The 23,519-nt window shown below is 44.1% G+C and overlaps 3 protein-coding genes across 3 annotated transcripts; 1 reads left to right on the top strand and 2 right to left on the bottom strand.

Moving 5' to 3' along the window:
• Window positions 1–11,061: 11,061 nt before the first annotated feature.
• On the bottom strand, window positions 11,062–11,358 carry LOC136454218 (ethylene-responsive transcription factor ERF037-like). The gene has a single exon (XM_066454722.1). It carries the CDS (start codon window positions 11,356–11,358, stop codon window positions 11,062–11,064), a length of 297 nt encoding a protein of 98 aa, XP_066310819.1.
• Window positions 11,359–13,299: 1,941 nt separating this feature from the next.
• LOC136449478 (uncharacterized) lies at window positions 13,300–16,620 on the bottom strand. The gene is made up of 4 exons (XM_066449524.1): window positions 16,281–16,620; window positions 15,833–15,976; window positions 14,282–14,490; window positions 13,300–13,702 (listed from the first exon to the last, which is right to left on the bottom strand). The coding sequence occupies exons 1-4, from the start codon at window positions 16,520–16,522 to the stop codon at window positions 13,545–13,547; spliced, it is 753 nt and encodes a 250-aa protein (XP_066305621.1). The 5' UTR covers window positions 16,523–16,620; the 3' UTR covers window positions 13,300–13,544.
• A 149-nt stretch (window positions 16,621–16,769) lies between these two features.
• LOC136449477 (FACT complex subunit SSRP1) lies at window positions 16,770–23,257 on the top strand. The gene is made up of 16 exons (XM_066449522.1): window positions 16,770–16,962; window positions 17,881–18,066; window positions 18,961–19,066; window positions 19,159–19,295; window positions 19,387–19,470; window positions 19,557–19,648; window positions 19,734–19,842; window positions 19,942–20,028; window positions 20,141–20,233; window positions 21,384–21,581; window positions 21,667–21,818; window positions 21,907–22,060; window positions 22,152–22,250; window positions 22,328–22,495; window positions 22,632–22,710; window positions 22,864–23,257. The coding sequence occupies exons 1-16, from the start codon at window positions 16,909–16,911 to the stop codon at window positions 22,983–22,985; spliced, it is 1,920 nt and encodes a 639-aa protein (XP_066305619.1). The 5' UTR covers window positions 16,770–16,908; the 3' UTR covers window positions 22,986–23,257.
• Window positions 23,258–23,519: the final 262 nt, after the last annotated feature.

The raw sequence follows: 23,519 nt of genomic DNA, 5'->3' as shown, positions 1-23,519 counted from the left end.
ATTGTAGGTGAAGATCCGGAAAACAATGATGTCATATTCCAATCCTTGGCCCAAAATTCGGCCCAATTATTACGATTCTCTAGAGGAAACGAATCATATAATTTCACAAAGCAAAAGAAAACAATTTTCGGTGCTACATGATTTTATTATACAAAGCAAAAGAACTATAGGATTTCAATCAATAACCAAAATAATTGTGAGAAAAAAATTGGTGCTCAAGTCTTAATAGGGCCAAGAACTGTAGGATTTTAATCAATAAATAAATAACCAAAATAATTGTGAGATTTCAATCAATAAATAAATAACCAAAATAATTGTGAGTGAAAAAAATTTGGTGCTCAAGTCTGAATAGGGCCAGCAGCCTAGTCAGGCTCAACCTAATAAGGGTCCAGCCCGCTTTGCAGCTCGAGGATGATTTTATCCTGTCCCGCTGCGCAGGTCGCACATGGGCCGGCCCGCTGAACATGCTCACGCATGGCCCACCTTGCAAAATCCCGCAGCAAACGAACGTGGCCACGTTTGGGGGGAGTGCCAATACTAGGCCGGCGCCCATGGAGCAGCGACAGGTCCAGCCCAATTGTTGATCCCGGCGTCCCAGACTGCTGACCGACTTGATGGTCTGAAGCCATCGCTGGCAGCACGCAGCACCTCCAGTTAGCAAGCAGTGAAAATGGGTGATCGATGCAGACCTAGCTTGCTCAGGTGGTCAGCTGAGCAGGGGCTCAGGCTACCCGCCCGCGGTTCGAGCGCAGGCTCCCGCGCGACGCCTCACCTTTCTTTACTCTTAAGAGTATCCGTGTGTAAAAAAAATTGAGACTTTTGGAGAGTGCTTGAGCTTTGGAACTGGGAGTACCGTACCACAAGGGCGATGCATGTCGTAAATTTTCAGCCAGAACAGTATTTTTCTCTCACACCAAACCAGCCAGCAGTAATAATTCACGATCGTTTCAGCCCCAGCCGAACAGGCCACATGTGTTAGTTTTTTTTTTACTTTTTAGATAGAAAAGCCAATTTCGAAAGGAAAGTAACTAGCATTGTATTAAAAGTACCGGTGTATAATGTAAGCCTGCAAGTTACAATTGACATTATACTAATGCCTTGTCCGATACTATACTACTAGTAACACTTTAATTTGACGGGAGAGGCGGAGACATGTAGTGCGCGCTCCGTGCACGTGCACGATTACCACTTTTGTTCTAAACAAACGCGACTAGAAAAACACCGTAAAGTAACTGTTTGGTCCATTTTCTGTTCAGTGTTTAGTTGTTTAAATAACTGACCGGGACTTCAGAAGAAATGTGTGTTTGCACTTGTGACATTCACGTTATTATGTCTCGGGCGCGTCGTGTGCCCGCGCTCGATCGCCTCGGCGCGCCGCGTGCCGGTTTGAGCTCGCCGGGCCCACGCAAAGCTCGTCTCACCTGTGCCAGTGACACACACACGTCGTGGTCATCGTAGCATTGAGTTCATCGACGGCGCCTTCCTCCTGCCCCACCCTGACGCCCGAGCCAGGCAAACGCGTACGCGTCGCGCTACAGGACAGGACACCGTGCGACCGCATCACGGCACCGCTCTTCAATTCGCGACCTCTTCGATCCCTGAGTTTCCCCACCTAGCCTCCCACCATCGCGCCGTGCGCCGGCCAGCGGACGAGCCTCGTCGGCAACGTCGCACAGCCTCGATCGCCGAGATCTGCCGAACGTAATGCGCCGTCGCGACCTCGTCATCGTGCTCCACATGGCACCTGCACCATCCGGTCTAGTCTGGGTGTGCCGCCGCCATGGAACTCCAACCGCAACATCAACGGGTCCACGGCTGCCTCGTACCGATAGCATGCTGTTGACTGCGTGATGGACCGGCAAATATTACTCCCTCGGTCCCTCTCCCTCCTAAATCTCCTCTCCTACAACTAAAAAGAACAAAGCGTGAACTTTTTTGGTGCGACATTTGTTTTAGGTTTTCCTCTCCCCACCCCGTGCGATACAACGGCTCCAACCTCGCCACCCCGCCCTCGCGCCGGACGAACCAAAAGGAAACCTCGCGCCGGACGAACCAAAAGGAAACCTCGCGCCGGACGAACCAAAAGGAAACCTCTACCCACAGTCTCCTGATTCCACGCCTCCCTGCTCCATCCATGTTTACGGCAACGCCGTCTAAAAGGAAGGCTCCAATCACATAAAGCGCAGCACTCTTTCCCCTTCCCCCAATCAGCGCTCTGTAAAAAGAAAGCATCGGTCAGTTCCATCCGTACCGAAACAATCGCTGAATTTGTGGTTTGGTCGAGCAGGCAGTTGTGATGTCCGACGAGCGCCGGGGCAGGCGGTGGTGGTGGTGGCGCGTGGCCACGAGCGTGAGCATGGGGCCACCGGGCACAACAGCTAGCAGCAGCCGAGCACCGGGGAGGTGGCGACGCGAGCCTGCGGGCGGAGCCAAGGACGCAGAGGCAGAGGGATGGCAGGCTCCGGCACACCGTAGGCGGGAGGCGGCACCGCGGCGGCTAGGCCCGACCGGCCGGCTGTCCGGGAAGGCAGAGACAGCAGCAAGCAGACCTCCTGGTTCGATTTGCTTCACCTCCTGGATTAGTAAGATCTACCCTCTTCCCTCTCCGATTCTGGTATCACATATTGCTCATATCTGACATCTCCAACTTCGGTGTTCGCTCGTACGTCAGGGACTTCGTGACCGTGGAAGAGATGTGTGTAACACCTCGGGTGTTTAAATACTAAAATATGCCATGTCATCATATGCATAGCACATCATTCATGTGTTATTGAAAGTTTTGATATGCATACACTAAAACAAGTTTACCTATATGTTATATGTGTTGACTTGTATGGCTTGAATTGAGTTAAAAATTCTTTGTATTGAATTGAATTTCCGAAAACCCTGATTTTCAGTATTTAAATTCTACCCTGAAAACTCATTTCAAAATCTAAGCATATTTTGGGGTTGAGCCTAAAAGCAAAAGTGTAGAGCTTGTTGAGTTGTACAAAGTTGGTTTTTGGAGTTTTCAAAGTTGTTTTATAAAATTTGAAGTAATTTGAAAAGGCGTAATTCTTTAAATATTCTCTTTTTGAATTCAAATTTGTATTTCAAAATGTAGACCGAATTAGGGGGTAGTTATAAAAGTAAAGTTGTAGAACTTTGAATTTTGAGCAACTTTTATTTTTGGAGATTTTCGAGTTGTTACATAAATTTGGGAGTAATTTGAAGATTTTGGCGAATGACAATTTTGTAAATATGGGGAACAGTAGCCACCGAAGCCACCTCATCGCCGGCGGCCTTCTTCTCGGTTCCTGGCGCGCGCGTGGCCGTCCTCAGCTTCGCGTTGGCACGGGGAAGGCTCCATCGTGGCTTCTTGCTTCTGAGCCGCGCTATTTAGCCTAAATCGTCGCCGTTCGTTCCTGTTTCCTTGCTCTGTTTTCCCGTCGCCACCGCCATTGCTCCATCGTGCGTTTGCCGTCGCCGTAGTGCCTCCACCATCTCGGCAAAGCTTGTTCCAGCTCCGCCTACTCCTTGCGCACCTAGCCAACCAACTCTGGTCACTTGGTTTCGTCGGGAATCGCCGCTCACCGTCTTTCTTCTTCGCGGCCGGTAATACTGCCGTAGCAAGCGCGTCGCCGTGGCCGGAGCTCTCTGGTGAGCCTTTGCTCTTGCTCAGCATAGCTCCAGCTTCGCCTTGATGCCGTGGTGCTTAATACCTCGTTGCTTGGTCATTTTGTCCATCACAGTCATCGGTTCACCGCCGTCATCGTTGTCTGCGCCGCTAGGATCACTGTGAACGTCGACCAACGACTCCGTTACTCCTCCGGTCTTGCTCTTTGCTCTGTCGTGATCGGGGTGAGCTGCTGAACCTTCCCATGCTTTTGGTTTAAGATCTACCGGTCTTGTTTTGCCAGCGTAGCGCCACTGAGCCACCGTGTCCGCCATGGCCGGTGCCGAGCTCAGGTTGTGCAGTAATCGGTGCGATTTGTGCCACCAATCGATGCGCCTTGTCGTTGTGATCACGGTGGTACCTTGGCCTTCGCCGTTGATCTCACCGTCGGCAAGATTTCACCGGTCAGAGCCGTCGTCGCCGCGGTCAACGCGGGAGATAGGAGATGACATGTGGGGTCGGGTTGTCAGTGACCGTGAGTTCAAAATGGAATTGTTCCTTTTTCAGATTTGAATGAATAGTGATATGATTTGTTATTTTTGTGTAGATTTATTTAGAGCTCCAAAAATTATGAAATTTTTTTGTGACCTCTCTGTGATGTATATTATTTAGAAAAAATATTAAATGTTGTTTTTAGTACTTTTTGAATGTGATAAAAATTGCTCAATTAATTAATAAATGGGTTTCCATGATTTTTCTAGGTTTATTTAATTATCCAAAAATTATGAAAATTGTTTTGCCACTTAGTTATCATGTGATGAACATTTACAAAAATTTTGAGCTCAATTGAAATAAGTTGATTTATTTCATAATTTTAAATTAAATAATTAATTCATAAAAGCAAATAGTAACCTTTAATGATTTAGGTTTTGTTTGAATTTTTGGATTGAGTGATGACCTTGGGTCATTAGTTGGTAATGATCCTTGGTAATGAAAGTAAATGTTACGAAAAATATTTAGTTAGTTTGACTTATAACTGTACCGCGAAGGAAAGTTGTATTCAAGTTGTTAATTTTGCATCCATCATCGAGCATCATATTTTTGTATCTCGCATCATGTTAAACATGGCATTATTACTATGTGTAGTGAACGAAGGTGAACACGTGGTTGTTAATCAAGTTGTGGAGGTGGTTAATCTGTCTGTTGAGGTCGGGTCGGATAAATGTGGAACGTCTCAGGAACCAGACTTTTCCGTCAACGAAGGCAAGCCCCGGATGCATTTAAACCTACCTTATGTTTTACAAATTTTTATCGCTTTTGCTTTTATTCACTGCATTAAGTGATTAGGAGTCAAGTGGAAACCTAATTTGTGCATTACCAACCTTGTTTTTCCATATCTACCTTGTTACCAGTTTTAATTCGTAAATGCCTAGTTATGCTTAGTCATGCTTAGTCGGGTGATTACCTGTCACCTGCGAGTTTTAAATAGATCTTTGGTTACGTTTGGTTACTTATGTTAACATGAGATATGAGCATGGGAAGTAATAAATCTAGACCGGGCGGACTCAGTATGTGAGAGCCACAAGACATGGAGGTCTTTTGAGCGGCTTCTTTCCGCCTTTGTCGATTAAGGTCCGTCCATTGTTGAATTGCATGAGGTGAGACTTTGTAGTACTAACCACATACTCCGGTAAGCCTTAACTTGGCGATTCTATTACGAGAATGGCTACTCGCGCACTGGGAGTGTAGAGATGGCGGGAATAGTGTGTACCCACGTGGCAATGGGCTGGAATGGTAGAGTACTGTATTCTCGGGTGGCGTAGACCCATTCTTGTTTTAGAGGACCTGAGGGTAGGTTGGTATATGTAGGTCAGGGATCTGCATATGTCGTGTGGTCTGGAATTCCCAGCTGGGTTATAATCGGTTCGAATCGTCGTTGCTCCTCGGTTATAGAGACTTAACTCACTGTTCATCATCATAGTTAAATGACTGGAACTTGAGTAAGATTTGAGAAAATGTTGGATATGAAGTTTCATGATCTCATTACGGATCCTGTCAGCTTCGTATAAGATTTCTTTTGAAGATAAAATTGTTGATATAAAGAATTTTGTTAAAGAACTTTTACGCAAAAGAACTTTGACTATTGCTAAAGCCATACCTTAAATCTATGAGCTTGCATTCCTGAGTCTTCTCAGTTTTAATTTCGGTTAAGTCTTGTTGAGTATTTTTGTACTCAGGGTTCGTTGACCCTTGTTGCAGGTGAGGCTCATGAGCAGGTCTATTTTGGACCGTGCTGCATGACTGTTGTTCAGGTCGATGACGATAAGTGAATGTATGATCCTTGGGCATGATACTTATATTGTGTGTTTGTATTATGATACTTATGTCACTCCACTACTACTATAGTTTGTAATAATTATCGAACTTAGTTTGTAAGGTTTGAAACAACTGGTTTGTAAACTAAGTTATCGTAAGACTTCCGCTAATTTACTCTGATGTAGATATTTGAATAAATATTGTAATACTGCAATGACTCTGTAATGGAATCCTGCTCAGAAATCGTGGATGATTCGGGGTTCCCCGAGGACACCCGACAGTCTTCTTAAGTTACCAGGAACATATGCATAGTCGTTAGAGGTCGTTGAACAGTAACAGGTGTATGTGGATCCTATAATTTAGGAGGTTCTGCCACAATGTGCCCCTGTAGCGCCACTCACAAATGGGCATTCTGGCATTCAAGTAGGTTCAGTAGCCACGTAGAGGAGGTGTTTGTCGAAATTTCCCAGAGAAATGTGCTTGCGGTTTTTACCATTTGTTTTGTTCTAATCTGTGTCTTTTTTTTCTTTCTAGATATTTGAGCTGGATCGCCCGAACATGTTCAACCAAACATTATGTTGGATCCAATGAGTATATACTGAATATATGGCGATTGAGGATCAACTGCGATTTCTCGAACAATATGTATGTTTTTTCACCATTTATATAGTTTCAACGATAATGTTTGTTTTTCCCAATTGACATATGTTAGAAGACTAAAAATTATGGGCCAAAAGCTGTCCATAGCCAGTAATTTTTCCAATTCCCCTATCATACTCATTGGTTTTGTTCACTATTACATTTCAATTTTATTTTGACCAGATAATCTAATAGGCAAATGCTGCTTCGATGATAAAACAAAAACATATTATGTTCTGACTGCTATACTAAATTTCCTACTTTATGCTTTTTTGGGACAAAATAGAATGGAAATACCGTCATTCTGATGAACTAATCCTAAATCACTTGTTGAGTGTAGTGAAAGTCTAAAACTGTTCGATGGAATGCATGTATTAGATTGCACGAGAAAGTATTCTAAAAAAAGCTGAGGTGTTTCTTGCATTCAGTTTGCTTTTTAGTTGCAAGAACTCAATTATTCATGTCAATACATGCCTCTAAACCACTGTTACATGTCAGGTACTGCAATATAAATCTTTATGCCAAAATCATGGAACTCTAGAAGAGCAGGTTAGTGATCTACAACTCTACATATACATATTTGCACTATTCGTGTGATCGAATTCACTAGATAAAGCTTGGTAATTTTCTTCAATATAAATACAAAAATGATAAAATTTACCTCTGTTAGCTAACCAGGTATGACTAGAAAAAACAAATGTAACCTCTAAAAATCTCCATTCAACTCTTATCATATGCTTTATGCATATCTAATTTCACTGCACAGAGACCGGATTTTCATTTTTTCCTATTATTAATAGCATGCACACACTCATAAGCCAAAAGAATGTTATCAGTGATCAATCGTCCCGACAAAAAGGCACGTTGCTGTTCACTAATGATGTCTGGTAAAATAATCTTCAGCCTATTTGCGAGTAATTTTGCTATCACCTTATAGACTTGTATTACATAGACTAACAGGGTACAAAGATAGTATGCTCCTTGGTTATTTAGTTTTGATATTGCTTGCTAACCTATATAGCAAGACCAAAACTGGATTGATACACTGTCAGATTATTTAGTATTTAACTCCTGAGTAACCAGTTGTCTGTGAGAACCAAAAGTCAAATCAAAATTTTGTTTTTTTCTGTAAGTCTTTCCTACATCTTCGTTTTTCATTTTGTTGATGCCTTTACGGCAAATGAAATATAGAATATAAATTACTTTCATTTACCAAGCTCTTTGACAACACATGTTTAAACTAATCTTGGTAGTATGTTGATTCTTTGGTCATCAATGCTGTTGTGTGGTACCGGATTATGTATTTGTGGGATCTAGCGTCATTGTTAGATGTCCAAGAGAATGTAATCCTAAATGACAGTTTTTCTATCAATTGAAGATCCAAATAGAAAGGTATCTGAAGGCATGGTTACACTTATTCGTTTTGAGATAGACAATGTGATCAAGAAAAAAAGGTATATTTCCCTCTTCTGCTAGACAACTTGTGGTGGTTCAAAATTCTGCTTCTTATCCAATTTTAGTACCCCTTGTGGAAATTGTTATACACTACAGATTGAAACAAATTCCTAGCTGTTCTTCTAGCAATGAGTCCTTACGAATTTGTTAATACCGTGGAGCCATTTTAATATGATAATATCTTAACAGAGCAATGTGTCTGCTACCAATTACAATTTCAATGGTGACGTGAAGTTGCAGCCTCCAAGAGCGATCAATGATAAGGAGAAGTACCATCGGTGACTATTGTACACCGGCCACATAGGTGACAATTGATGTAGGGCATATCTTTTGTATTTTCTTGTACAAAGATTAAGGCCTTGCATCGGCAACTTCTCTAATGTGATCGAAGTATATTAGTGTCCAGATTGCTATCCGATGGATGCACAAGTCATTTGACATTGTATAGCAAACTGAGAACTAGCTGCTTAGGGAAAACCCTAAAGAGTTCATGACAATTCTGATAGTTCTGTTGATCTATTTATCCTTTCTATCTTTACCACATCGATTCTTTTTTCTCTAAAATATACTTGATTACTCATAAATTCTTGGTTAATGCATTAAGTTTTGGATTGTTATAGGTATGGACAAGGTTGTCGCTCGGCCCTTATCGAGTCGGTGAGCCTACGACGCCGCGCTCTCCGTGACGGTGTTAATTTCACGAATTTTACTTTTTGGATTAAATGTCACTTTAACGTTTTCACAGTATTGTTATTTTATCGTGCGATCCTTGTGTTTTTAGTACAAAAATTTTACTGTCCCGTAGCAACGCACGGGCACGCTACCTAGTAAAACCTTAAAACAAATGCACTTTTAGTATATAATTATAGGCCTGTTTATCCATCTGTTGACAGATTTGGGCTGTCAAAATCTGTTGTTTTTCAGAACATTATAAAATCTGACAGATAGGTGTATCAACAAGTCTATCAAATTTCACAAAACTAGCCAAAGATCACTTAACGGGTATGCAAAACAAAAATCCAATAACACACGAACAAATTTAGCACAATGGGAACACGGAACCTTAAAGCATAAAGTCAATGGGAACACATATCTTAGAGCATAATCCAACGCACATAAATCTAACAGATTTAGCACAAAGAAATCTGTCAATAGATAAATGGCAAAATTCTAAAAGTATGTATGAAAAAGTATATCAACGTATAATAATGATTACACGCTAAAAATAAAGAAACTAATAGCATCTGTAGTCCATAAGCTAAAAGTACTTTTACGGTGGACAAAATTTTAAATGCTTTTTTTAAAACTTTAAGACAGGGAAGTATGTGTAAAAACTGTATTTTTGGTGAAATCAGGGAAAACTCTAAATTATTTATTACTCTGCTTGTGTGTTCGTTGGGCAACTTTTCTGAGATCACCATCACCGTGGCATTGCAAAAGCCAGGAACGTTATATCTGCAGCCACGACACCTAGCATCATTTCAATGCATCGAAAATCCGTAATAGTGTCACGACACATGTCATTATAAAATAAAGTCAGTTTTTCTTTCGATAATGATTGGATACGGGCGACCGTCCCGTCCGGACGCGCCTCCTGTGGGCCTACGGAGCTGCACGGCCCGGTCCCCCTCATGGCCCATCTAAAACTACTCTCCATCGTCGAGAACGGACACATTTCTCTTCCTCCCAGCTAACAGCGCTCCGCTCCATCGTGTGCGTCGCTTGCCCCCAACATGACCGGCAGCGGCCAGCTCCTCTCCATCGCGTGCTTCGCTGGCTCCCTCCATGGCCGGCGGCGGCACCCTTCCCTATCGCGGCATCCTCCTCCCCCACCCCGGCGGTGCCTTCTCCCACACCATCAGCTCCTTCACGCACCATGGCGTCCTCCTCCCCCACCCTGGCAGCTCCTATCCCCACCCTAGCATCCTCCTCCCCCACCTTGGCGCCGCCCCTCTCCTGACACCAACGTCCTCACTCACAAGGAGCTCCCAATGCCCTCATATACGGCGGCCATGGCGCTCCGCGCACCAGGCTCTCTCTTCCCCCTGTGTTGCAATTGTTTATTTCGATTGTTTCAGACATTTCAGAGGTATGTTGCAGCTAAATCATATGGATGTTGCAAAAGTAGATCGGGAGATGTTGCAAGTGTTTCAAAGGCATGTTGCAAGCATTTACTCAAAATGTTTCACATGTTTCTAGACGTATGTTGCAATCGTTCTGATCTGGATGTTTCATATGATTCACACAAATGTTGCAATAATATGTTCCAATTGTTTCAGTTGCTTCTGTCTTATGTTGCAACAGTTGTTCCAGGTTGTTTCAAGTGTTTTATTCGAGCATTGTTTCATATGCTTCACACAAATGTTGCAATAATATGTTCTAAATGTTTTAGCAGTTGATCCATGTTATTGCAAATGTTTTATTCGAGTATTTTATGTTGTTCGCCCGGGGGGAGGGCGTGGCTCGCCGGGGGCCTAGCGGACGGAGGCGCTAGGGCCGGCGGACGGGGGTGCTGCCATGGGGCGCTGGGGCGTGCTCATCGCGCGTGGGGCGGTGCGAAGGCGGACGCGGTGGGCTAAGGGGCGAGCTGGGGACGCGCGGCTCGCCGAAGGGCTAGCGGATTGGGCCGGGGGCACGCTGGGGGCGTGCGTGTGGGGCGGGGGCGGGGGGTTGAGCACTTGAGCGGGCGTCCGGACGCTACATTAACCATTTTTCTTTACATCGATCTCAGCCTCCTCCTCCTCCCCCCCCCCCCACCCAAAAAAAAACTTAGCTAATTGTACCCCCATATCATCAAACAAAGAAGTCCAACCAAAAAAAGTGAAAAAAGAAAACAAAAATCACACACTTGGAAAAAACACACACAAAACAGGTAACCAAAACAGTGAAGGCCATGTACAAACGGAGGATAGCCTAGTAGCAGTTTGTAGTCCCATAGGAGAGGGAGAGGGTGGAAGCCGACGACTGCGTCGAGCCCATCGCACGGCGTCCACGCCCACGGGTGATCGGACGGCCCGAACTCTCCACCCACAGCGGCGCCAGCTCGGCGGCCACCTCTACGGCCTGCGCCGGTTGCCGCTCGGGCTGAGGCTCCGGCTCCGGCTCCGGCTCCTCGTGCGCGGCGGCGCCAGCTCGGCGGCCGCCGGCGCGGCCGGCGCGTCGCGCGATGAGGACGAGGAGGAGCCGCCGCCAGCGGCGGAGTGCATGAGCGCGGCGCGCGCGGCGGTGGCCTGGACGTCGCGCGGCGCGAGGGAGGCCGGGCGCGGGAGGTGGCGCGCGAGGTCCGGGAAGTTGAGCTCACCTCGCGCGCCCTTGACGCTGAGCGCTGCGACGTCGTGCGAGCGCGCCGCCATCCCCGGGCACGGGAATGTTCCGAGCCAGATCCGGGACTTCTTGCGGGGCTCCCTGATCTCCGACACCTACTTGCCCCACGCGCGTCGCATGCGGACGCCGCCGTACGCCGGGGCGGAGCTGGAGCCACCGTCGTTTGAGCGCGGGCGGGGGGTTTCTTGCCGCTGACAGCAGCTGCGGCGGCGGCGTCAGAGCAGGGCGCCGCGCGCGGGCTGGTGGCCCGTGGCCGTGCAGGGGTCGGACGTGTAGGACAGGAGGACGTGGACGAGGTGTCGGAGCTGAGCTCGCTCATTGCCATATAGGGAGTACTACACAGCACCGAGCTAGCTTAGTCCTAGCCGATCGATCAGCGGCGATGCTCCCGCGCGAGCTGGAGTACGTCGTCGATCGTGTATGTATGCATGAATGTATGATCGAGCAAGAGATGGAGACAGAGAGAACAGAGGTGGTGTAATGGTACCCAGCTAGGTAGCTGTATGTAGAGAGAGGACGGACACGGACGGACCGGACGGCGGTTCGCTGGGTGCAGTCTGTTCGCTTATTGGTTTCAGCTAGTCCAAATTAGTTAGTCAACAGTGTTTTTTTCTCACAACAAACCAGCACCAGCTAGCCCAGAAACCAATCAGCGATAACAAGGCCTTGTTTAGTTCCAAATTTTTTTCCCAAAAAGTGCTATAGTAGTCATCACATCGAATCTTGCGATACGTGTATGGAGCATTAAATGCAGACGAAAAAAAACTAATTGTACAGTTTGATTGAAAATCGTGAGACGAACGTTTTGAGCCTAATTAATCCATAATTGAATACTAATTGTTAAATAAAAACGAAATTACTGCAGTAACCAAATTCTTAAATTTCATCCAACTAAATATAACCTAAGTAGGGAAAGAGTTCAATGGACAACTGAGGGAGGAGAGGAAGAGAAGACACGACAGGGGAGACCCGCGACGCGTCAGGTGTGCGAGGGATGGTTCGCTCGCTCACGCACGCGCGTACATAAAAGTAGTGGCAAGTACATGTACGTGTGCATCCCCATGCCCTGCTCCAAAGGCGGGCGTCTCCGACGATCTGATCGGCGACCCCGCTGGTTGGGCAGGCATTTACTGATCAACTCGATGGCTCCGATCGATCAGTATCCGGCAGGCACGAGTGCATGCGGTGTGCTCGCGCGCACGCTCTCGCCATCCGTCGCCATTATCCACCCATATCGGTCACTTCTTCCATCCACCGCGCCCATACGATTCTATCGTTCCATAACATATACATGTAATGTACTGCTATTTGCTACAGCATTTTATTTATTATTAACTAATTAATTATATATGCAACTATTTATTAAGCAGATGCATTAGATCTTGAAATTTTTTTCTTATAGCATCCTGTCGGCCACTGGGAAGCCGACAAGTAACAAGTATCCTATGACCTATCGACGTCTCAGCTAACGATAGGGGCTCGTCGGCGCCGATAGCAGGCATGGCGGCCTCTGGACGGCTGATAGGATCCTGTCGGCGCACAAGAAGATCCTGTCGGCGCACAAGAAGCCGATAGCTTCCAGTCGACTATCCCCTCCCCGATAGGATACTAGATTTGTAATTCTTTTTAATTAAATGCTACATTTACAATTAATCATTAAAAAATATTATTTAAAAAAAACTCTCAGATCTTTTGGGTCAGACGCTCCGGCATAGGCCGATCGTCCCGCTCTCGCGTCAGAGGCGGGCTGAAGGCAGGTTTTATTCGGTGCACCGTGGAAGCCACATACGCCCGCTCGTTTCCAGGAAGCCTGGCTACGAACCCCTCGTGGGCTTGCGGGATCCACAAATTGCACTTTTAACTGATTCACAAAGGATCATAAACATGCATATACACAAATTAGATAACTTTAGTTATAATGTTTTGTGTCGAGAAATGTTCAGGATAGTGAAATACTATGGATGCAAAGGTTGGGTGGATCTTTTCTCATGCTATACAAGTGCACTAATAATCTCTGATCCCATACAGTTATGATTCACACATCTCTAACTGCAAAAACCAGGCAATAAGATCCGTATTAAAAGCTTCACCCGCACAACCAGGTAACCAGAAAACTCTGGCAAATTTCACCCACAAAATCACATAATAAAATCAGTAAACGTTGGAACCAAATTGGATCTGCCAGCTGAGGAAAACTAACACAAAAAGTATAAGCTTAGTCACTATCCTCTTCTTCCCGCTCTTCATGCTGGGCCACAACCTTCTCTATGAACTTCCTGCGAACACCTTCGATGACATTGTCCCGAGATGAATCGCTGCCACCATGCCCATCATTCAGTACCGGGTCTGACTGGCAAAGGGCTAACGCAACAGCTGAAAGGAACATAACAGTGACTTGGCGTAAATAGATGAAACCCAAGTATATCGCTGGGAAAAGAATTTCTGGAACGATGTTGAGGTAAAGGAAAGCTTCCATAAATTTAGTGTAATCTAAATGTGAAAGATTATTCTCTAATTTCTTATTACAGAAAAGGATCAATGATATGCTAAGACTAATGTATAACTGGGAACCAGCATGCTGCTATTTTAGACAAACACCACCGAAATATTTGACACATGAAACAACGCGGACAAATCAAGACTGGATCTGGGGAGTGTATGCATTAAGGCATGCAGGTCATAATGAATTGTTTACTATTGATTTTTTTTTAAAAAATATCACCTGAAGGTCAAAATATTTTGCTTTAGTTAAGGAAGTTCAGGTGGTATATCCAAAAGGAAGCGGATTTTGGGGGCTAAATGGCATAGGCCAATATGCCATTCATAAATTTACAGGTGTGAGCTCAAAAAAGACCAATCAACAGCACATAGAATTCGAGCAACTGGAATCACTCAACTAACAGGAAAAGCAGATACTGAATACTAATTTGCAGTATACGAGTAGTAACTTACATTCAGGTGTGCATCTCTTTCCACCAAATTTCTGCAAACCAACACAAGTCCCTTTGACAGCACTGTTGTTATACACCAGTATTGTAGGAACATTCCTATCTGGGTAGTTGGGGATGCAGTCTGTGGAAATAATTTTAACAAACTTTGTCGCTGGGTATCTTGTAGCCAATTCCTCCAAACAATTCTGAAGCAATCCACATTCAGGTATCCTGTCATCAGATTCATAGAATTCGATAAGCGCCACAATTTACTAAAGAACATCATGCTTCATGCATCAGATCATGTATGGAGCTCATTACATTCCAATGAATTCAGATATCCTTTCTGTACAATTTTGATGCAAGCAACACATGGAAGCAGTAAAACATCATACAGAAAAGAGCAACAATTTCATGGAAGATCCTACATGCTGAAAAACTGCAGCATGACAATCAACTAATTACATTACAGCTTAAAGTGGTGGACAAATCAACAGAACAATGTCCACTAAATCCAAGAATTGCCAAGCTATCTATTTGTTATATGGTCATGAAAGCATGCTCACTTCTTTGTCAGTTCCACCTCCTTTGAACCCTGCAAGCAACTCTGGAAGTCTTGGCTGCCGCTTCGCTGAAGTTCTTCCTGTGGCTAGCGGGGCACAACAGATGCTGGACAGCGGATAGACTGACACATCACGGTCTGATGCACTCATCTTGCTGCCCACTTTGCGACCCAGGAGGAAGGAATTGAGCACCTCATGTCAACCTGAGTCTTCTCCCACCAGGTTTGGTCCACTGCCCACAGCCTACAAGCACTAGCACCATCCGTGCACGACAGCTTCCAAACATGGTGGTGCAAGGCGACACATAGGGATCCAAAGGTGGTGAGGAAGGGCCTCAATTCACTGGTGCTCTTCCTGGCGCGGACTCTATGGAAACAAAGAAACCAATGTGTATTTGATGGAATCACACCGTCGGTCTCGGCAGTAATCCAAGAGGCAAGCGATTAAGCACATTTCTAGACCATGGCAGGCGTGAAGGCCGCGTGTGCTGCCAGAGCGAGCTGAGTAGGCGACTGCTAGTAGGGGCTGCATGTATTGTTTAAATGGGTGTGTTCACGCAAAAAAAAAAAAAAAAAAAACGTGGAATCGGTTTGTAATCGGACCATTTTTTCTATCTATCAATGAAAAGGCATGCAACTCTCCAGCGCGTTCGACAAGAAAAAAAGAAAGCATGTTCACATATCATATATATCGAAGGTACGAGCTGCTGGGACCTATTTCACAGCAATAAAATGTCTGGCTACGAGCCAATGACGCACAGCACAAGTATCAGAATTCCTATATCCAGCCAACCATAGTCAAATTTCATAGTTGCCTAGTCTTTTCAGGCAACTTTCTATAGAAAACCAACACAACTAAAAATAAAGTGCAGTCAAAGTCTGAATTTAGTTCAATCTGGTTCCAGAGCTGTTTGGTCGAATCATACAAAATAAACCCTAGAATTGTTCTCCCATGCATAATCATTGACATAACATGCAAAAGGATGCAGTGAACTGTGAAGAAAGAGTTACCCATCCTTGTAGAGGAAGACCACAACCCAAACATCTGATGGTGCCTGAGACACCTCCCGCACGAAGTCTGAACCAGTGATGGGAACTATACTACCAAATCGCGAGGCTTTTGCGGCCTCCCTCAGCTCTGCGAGCCTCATCTTCCTGCATGCATCGAATTACATCAAATCGTCACAATAAATTCCCACTTGTACCAAACGAATCGCAAACGCATTGAATAATCCAAAGCCCGGACTACTGCGAGGAATCCGGATCAACAATAGAAAGACATCAGATTCCTATCAGAAGCACACGAATTATACCAATTAACCACTAGTCAGATCAGATCAATCAAACGCGGTAGGCACTAAAGCTTCTTAAGATGCATCTAATAACAGACGGGGAAAAGACAGCATCACGGATCAGCAATCAGACTGCAGACCGGATCGAGCCTACGGAGAGGCCCTACCTGTACTGCTCGAGGAAGCGGTCGTCGTCCAGGTCGTCCTCGAGTTCCTCAAGCTCTTCGGGCTCGCGCTCGTCGAGCCATTCCTTTAACTTGGGCTGCTCGTCGGCGTCGACCTTGGGGGCGAAGGGCGGCGGCTTGAAGGGCTCCGGCTTCGGAGGCAGGTTCCCGAGGCGGCGCTGGATGTCGTCCCACTCTGTGCTCCTCCCCTCCACGTCCTTGTACACGAAGTGATAGTCCGCCATGGCCGAGCACCAGGAGGCAGGAGCGCAGAGAGAGATGCAGGGAGGCAGGGGATGTGCAAAACCGCGAGGGGAATGGAGAAGTGGGGACGAGAAGGGAGCGCGGAAGCACGACTGACGTGCGGGCCCCACTTCCAGGATCCTCTACCGGGCGGTTCCTGACAGGTGGGACCCTAACGTCAGTGAGATGGCAACCAATTTCGCTGCGGCTCTCTGTATAACAACAGCCCTCGCTCAGCCGCGCGCCTCCCTCTACCGCCTCCGCACCGCAGAGCCGCAGCCAAGCAAGCTGCGCCTCTCGACTTGGCCTCGCCGGAGAAGCGGAGCTCTAGTAGAGGCGGCGCGCGGGAGATAGCAAGCAGTCGGCCCCAGGTGCCGCGTCGGCGGAGATGACGGACGGCCACCACTTCAACAACATCCTCCTCGGAGGGCGCGGTGGCACGGTAAGCTCCTCCTCCGCCTCCGCCTCCGCCTCCGCCGCCGCTTGGTCGATTCTAGGGTTTGGTCCGAAAATGGGATATCGTGAGATGACGTCGTGGCTGGCGAACTTCTGATAAGCTAGTGATTTTAACTGGTTAGCCCATTTTTTCCCCCGACGATTAGCTGCGGCTGCGTATTGGTCGGGTTTTAGGGTTTGTGCCGTATTTTAGGCCAAATTTCGCTTTGGTTTGTTTTTCTGCTCCATTTGGTTGACTCAGGTGCTTGGTTGGGGGCGTTTCCTCACTCTGACTTGTTGGATTTCGTTGTTGTGGCCTGGGTTTGGCCAATTTGTGCCGAGGTTTTCATGCGAAACCTTAGATTCCTATGGTGGGTTTGGGGGCTAGAGTGTTTTCTAGGCTTGACAGCTGCAGAATACAAGGACGCCTATATCTACTAGTAGGAAATTACAAATCTCTTCTCCGTTTTTTTTAAGCTTACAAGAAGAATACAATACAACATGATGCCTTTGTAGGCTCCCCTTCTCTGTACGCCAAAAGAAAGCACACTCTCTCTGTGCTTATCAAATTATTGTGTTTCCATTGACACAATTAACCATGTTGTCGATATCTTTTGTGTACTTATCTTAATGTACAAAACAATGCTTGCCCTAACCTAGATCCTATAATACATGGAACACTCTCACAACTTATGCATTGGAAAATGATCTAGTAATAATCTTATCTGACGCCTGACCATCTTTGGTATTATACCTATACTTATGAATCCTGAGATTAAATGTTTTGCATTCCTTCCGTTCAAGATCTATTACTGTTTCTGCACCTGTGTTTGGCTGTTTGCTGCTCTTGAATGGTATACAATTTATTACTTTTTGTGAACGTTTAGAATATTAACATACTGTCATGACCCTTGCACCTGTGCAGAACCCTGGTCAGTTTAAAGTGTATTCTGGTGGACTTGCATGGAAGAGACAAGGTGGAGGAAAGACCATTGAGATTGACAAAGCTGATGTAACCGCAGTTACTTGGATGAAAGTCCCCAGAGCATATCAGCTTGGAGTCAGGATTAAGGATGGCCTGTTCTACAGATTTATTGGCTTCCGTGAACAGGTCTCTCCTCCCCCCCCGCCCCGCGCGCGCCTTTAATATTATGTGGTTTATTAATGGTGTTGGTATTGGACAAAAAGGCTGGCGCATCTGGAGAATTGTGTATTTAGAACACTTGGATCTGGATACATTTCTCAGTAAAATTAGGATATATTTGTTGATGCAAAACTTATACAGTTAAAAGTAGCACTAGCTTTGTCTAGTTTTTTAGAATTTTCGAAATTCACATTGCTGACCAGATTTTCTATCTTATTATGGCATATGATTATAATGAATATCGCTTTAATGTGAATTAAAAAAGGGCAGACCCAGTGCCGGAGGCTCCCACATGAGTGGGGTCTGGGGAAGGGATAAACCGAGAAATGTGAATTAGATCATGGAAAAGGAGAATGCTTAGTTTGCCCAAGTTACTCTGCTGTGAAACTGAATAGTTTCTACCTTGCTATATGTGACATCTTATTTTGGTATATGTTTTTCATGTGTTGATTAAACCTTGAGCAGTTCGATCTTTATATCCACTAAAGCAAACTCTTCTTGTTCAAATTAAGGTGAACAGTTACTATATTCTTTCATGCCACTTGGTATGCCTGTCATAAACAAGTCTCGCAGAATATGCTGTCTTTTGTACATACTGTATCTATTATGTAGTTAAGACTTACCTATAGATAATATTTGAAGGAATAGTGTTCATGATTCTGTATGCAGTGTTATTCAAAGATGGAAAATTCAAAATTATATTTGGATTATCAGATTTTCTTTGGATTTGGTTGTCTTGAAATATTGTCAGTCATTTCTGAGAGTATGCTTTGACTTTTCAGTAAAGATGAATGGTGAGGTTAATATATTTCTCTTATTGTTACCTGACGAAAATATTTGATCTTGTCCTTTCTTGCATAGGATGTGAGCAGCTTGACCAACTTCATACAAAAGAATATGGGCGTCACACCAGATGAAAAACAGCTTTCTGTTAGTGGCCACAACTGGGGAGGGATTGATATAGATGGTAATTTGGGTGACCTTTTATTATTTTACCATGGGACCCCTTTTAACATATGTTCAGTTTGATTTTCATGTTTGTTACCCTTGCCTCTGTAGGAAACATGCTAACCTTTATGGTTGGTTCAAAGCAAGCATTTGAAGTATCCCTAGCTGATGTTGCACAAACCCAGATGCAAGGAAAAACAGATGTTCTCTTAGAGCTTCATGTTGATGATACTACTGGAGCCAATGAGGTTTGTAGTGGACAGCAGTTGTAGTGGATCCACTCATATTTTCTGCATTGCCATAGTACTGTGCTAACATTTTAATCCCTCATGGTTGCAGAAAGACTCCCTCATGGATTTAAGTTTTCATGTGCCTACTTCGAATACTCAGTTTGTTGGGGATGAGAATCGCCCTCCGGCTCACGTAAGCTCACTCAGTAAGCACTGTTTAAATGAAGCACATTGAAGTTGCAAAATAGTAACTAACGAAAACCTATCTATTTTCTGTAGATTTTATGGGAGACTATATTGAAATTTGCTGATGTTGGTTCTTCTGAAGAACCAGTTGTCACGTTTGATGGAATTGCGATTCTTACACCAAGGTGGAAAATATGAACAATTTACCTTATGAGAAACACAAGATTGTTGAGCTTAAAAAGCTAACGATTTTTTGTTTTGGCAATACAGAGGACGTTATAGTGTTGAGCTTCATCTGTCATTTCTGCGACTCCAAGGACAAGCTAATGATTTCAAAATCCAATACAGCAGCATCGTTCGCCTCTTTCTTTTGCCAAAGGTTCTGTTCTTGGATCCTATGTTGAGCTGTGCTTTATTGTTGTGCATAATATTACACTCTGACATGTAACTAAACCCATTGCATGGTTGAGCTTTGCAGTCAAACAATCCTCATACGTTTGTTGTTATTACTCTTGATCCACCAATCCGTAAAGGACAAACATTGTATCCTCACATTGTTATTCAGGTATTGCACTGCATTTTTTTCATAATGTTTAGTTGGTTATAGTCATATTACCACTTCATTTCAGGACTTGTTTTGAATAGATAGACTAATTTGTTCCCTTATCTCTTAATAGTTTGAGACAGAGGCAGTAGTTGAAAGAGACCTGGCATTGGGTAAAGAGCTGTTGGTTGACAAATACAAGGACAGGCTTGAGGAATCTTACAAGGTGGTGTCTGTTGATTTGAAAGAATACTGTTTACAGTTGAAGACTGAATCCTAGTTTCTAAAATAAAATTAACATGTCGAAACAAAATTTCTGAGTATGGCGAACTCCATCTCAAGCATGGTGTATCCTGTTGAGAGATATTGTGGTCACCTGCGAGCTTTTTCCATTAGCATAATGCATCTTGCCTTCTATGCTTTCTTAATAATTGTGCTATGCCTTTGCCAAATGTGTTTTGGATTTGAAGCTGATACGTGAAGTTAGGCTGAGCAAACACTTGATTACTCTTTTGATATGTATCCTATCCAAATCTGCAGATACTTCATTATAACCTGGACAGTGAGGGTTTCTTTAATATTTTGCGCCCATCTTCTGTTATCAAGGGACTGTGCAACAGTGTGCTGTCTCCTTAATTCCATGTTCCACTATTCTCCATTATATTTTCATAATTTGAGAAAAGAACTATTTTAATACCTACTATTCTCCATATTGAGATAGTTGATCTAATTTACTAGGACTTCTAATATTAAAATAGATGTATATTGAGGAACTGAATACTAATTATTCCAAATGTTTTTTCATGCTCATCCATGCAATTTTTTATCTGAATTTGTTGGGCATGATGAGAGACAATATCAGTCAGGATAAATTGTAATGTTCTGCCTCTCCTTGCAGAAGGCTAAACCATAATATTTTAGATACGTTTGGGTTTTCGGGGGATGGTTGTAGTATGTGTTGCTATAATTATACAAAAAAGATTGAACATTGATAGTCTGAATTTCTGTGCTCTTAAGTCAATACATGTGCTGATTTTATACAATATTGCATGCTTTTGGTGGTAATTTACTGGGCGGCTAATTTTTTCCTCTTCATGGTCAACTAAGGCTCCATGGCTTTTCACCTTCTTTATTTTTCTAAAAGAATAATGTATGCTGATGTTTGCAAGTATGAAGATGTAGAGCTTAAGTTTTAGAAATCCTTGAAAAAATTGCCATTTAGGCAATCTTCCTTTTATTGGACTATGTCAGTAGCTAGTTCTATGCAACTCTCATGTCATTTTTTTATTTCTTTTTAACAAGTATGCAATCGATACTTGCTGGTAACTACACTTAACTTATTCCTTTTTCTTACACTGTTCTCAATATATCCATAGGGTCTAATACATGAGGTATTTACCAAAGTCCTTCGTGGTCTATCTGGTGCTAAAGTCACAAGGCCAGGTTCTTTCAGAAGTTGCCATGATGGATATGCAGTTAAATCATCACTCAAAGCTGAAGATGGACTGTTGTATCCACTTGAAAAGGGTTTCTTCTTCCTGCCAAAGCCACCTACACTCATTCTTCATGAGGAGGTATCAGTTTATATTCGTGGTAGGAACTCTCAGTGTCCATTGACTCCATTCGTAGTAACTGCTGTTTATTACATTCTCAATGCAGATTGAGTTTGTTGAATTTGAACGCCATGGTGCTGGGGGTGCCAGTATATCATCTCACTATTTTGACCTCCTTGTCAAACTGAAAAATGACCAAGAGCATCTCTTCAGAAATATTCAAAGGAATGAGTACCACAACCTCTTCAACTTCATCACGTATGTTGTCCCTTTTATTGCCTTCATCATCTTTCATGTTATACAGAAACTTAAGTTTTCCTATCCTTATTTTTTGACATTTTTTTAGTGGAAAGAACATTAAAATAATGAACCTTGGAGGAGATGGTCAAGGTGCAAGTGGTGTAGTTACAGATGTTCTACGAGACACTGATGATGATGCTGTTGATCCACATCTAGAACGTATTAAGAATCAGGCTGGGGATGATGAAAGTGATGAAGAGGTATGCTGCCTTGTTGTTATGTTGCTTGATACTGCCTTGTTAATCTTATTACTGAGCCCTTCTATGTACTTATTATTTATCTTCATTTTAGGATGAAGATTTTGTTGCGGATAAGGATGATAGTGGATCTCCTACTGATGACTCGGGTGATGAGGAATCAGATGCTAGTGATAGTGGTGGTGAAAAAGAGGTATTTTTAAATTTATTGTTGTTGTAGACCAGCAAGCCTGAAGCCATGATGTAATATGCAGTTGTTTTTCTCCACAGAAATCATCCAAGAAGGAAGCAAGCAGTTCAAAGCCAGTTCAGAAAAGGAAGCCTAAGGGCAGGGATGACGAAGGACATGAGAAGAAAAAGGCAAAGAAGAAAAAAGATCCTAATGCCCCCAAAAGAGCAATGACACCGTTCATGTATTTCTCAATGGCTGAGCGAGGAGTAAGTTGCTTTGGTTAATAATTCCCAGCATATTAGGTCGTTTAGATATTTTGTGACACTGAGGGTAGAGCAGAAACCTTCCCACACTAGAAACTGATATTGAACAGAAGTTTAAAGTTTATTTTTGATTATGCAGAACATGAAGAGCAGCAACCCAGATTTGCCTACGACTGAGATTGCAAAGAAGCTTGGGGAGATGTGGCAAAAGATGTCAAGTAATATTCTAGATCACTCTCCATTATATTATCTGAGTAATAGTATCAGCATTGTTTCATCTGTGAGGCAAATTTTGCAATGTTTTGTCATCATGTTTACAGCTAAAACAAAAGCTGTGTGCTTACGGTTCCCACGTTCCTTGTCATGAGCAGGCGAAGAGAAGCAGCCTTACATCCAGCAGGCCCAGGTCGACAAGAAACGTTATGAAAAAGAGTCCGCCGTCTATCGTGGTGAAGCTACAGCTGATGTGGATTCTGGCAACGAGTCTGACTAGATTCAAGCTCTTGGGCTGGCATGGTGGCACTGAATGAAATTCTAGTGGCACCTACTATTATTAGGTCGGCAACTGTTGCGGCTAGGTGAAATTGCTAGCATGCGCCTACGGTGCCTACGGTGCCGGCACTAGTAGTTTGCCTCCAGCATTGCTGACAGTAAAGAGGGGTTTCTTGTAGCGTACCTCTGCAGGGCAAAAGATTGTATGTGTAGTCTAGTGAATTTTGTGTAAAAACCAACATACGTGGTTTATTGTGTCGAAGCTTCTGTATTTTTCCTCGACTATTGATGATGGCTGTTTTGCCTGATCTCGTTGGTGAAAATCCCAACAGATCCAAAAACGCTGTGTCCGCCATCACAGGGGCACAAGCTCCCTAGGAAAGAGCGGTTATAGCCGTCCTGGCCTCCTGGGCAATTTTTTTGGTGTACCGGTGTTTGTCATAATAGGCAACTCCTCGCTTGCTCTTGGCCAAACTAAAGAAAAGGACGATCAAGCGCGCGCCTCCAGGGAAAGGGCCGAAGGGCCAGGAGGACG

Source organism: Miscanthus floridulus, chromosome 5, assembly GCF_019320115.1.
Source record: "Miscanthus floridulus cultivar M001 chromosome 5, ASM1932011v1, whole genome shotgun sequence".
In the NCBI taxonomy this organism is placed as follows: domain Eukaryota; kingdom Viridiplantae; phylum Streptophyta; class Magnoliopsida; order Poales; family Poaceae; genus Miscanthus; species Miscanthus floridulus.
This window is presented reverse-complemented; position numbering and strand designations above follow the sequence as displayed.

Excerpts from the sequence above, each read along its gene's own strand:
- LOC136454218 (XM_066454722.1), bottom strand. The coding sequence starts at position 11,358 with ATGGCGGCGCGCTCGCACGACGTCGCAGCGCTCAGCGTCAAGGGCGCG.
- LOC136449478 (XM_066449524.1), bottom strand. The coding sequence starts at position 16,522 with ATGGCGGACTATCACTTCGTGTACAAGGACGTGGAGGGGAGGAGCACA. Across the intron at positions 14,491-15,832 it reads GTCTTCCTCTACAAGGATGG|GATACCTGAATGTGGATTGC; the intron begins GTAACTCTTTCT and ends ATCTGATGACAG. Across the intron at positions 13,703-14,281 it reads AAAGAGATGCACACCTGAAT|CTGTTGCGTTAGCCCTTTGC; the intron begins GTAAGTTACTAC and ends TGTTCCTTTCAG.
- LOC136449477 (XM_066449522.1), top strand. The coding sequence starts at position 16,909 with ATGACGGACGGCCACCACTTCAACAACATCCTCCTCGGAGGGCGCGGT. Across the intron at positions 19,067-19,158 it reads GGGAGGGATTGATATAGATG|GAAACATGCTAACCTTTATG; the intron begins GTAATTTGGGTG and ends TTGCCTCTGTAG. Across the intron at positions 19,296-19,386 it reads ATACTACTGGAGCCAATGAG|AAAGACTCCCTCATGGATTT; the intron begins GTTTGTAGTGGA and ends TCATGGTTGCAG.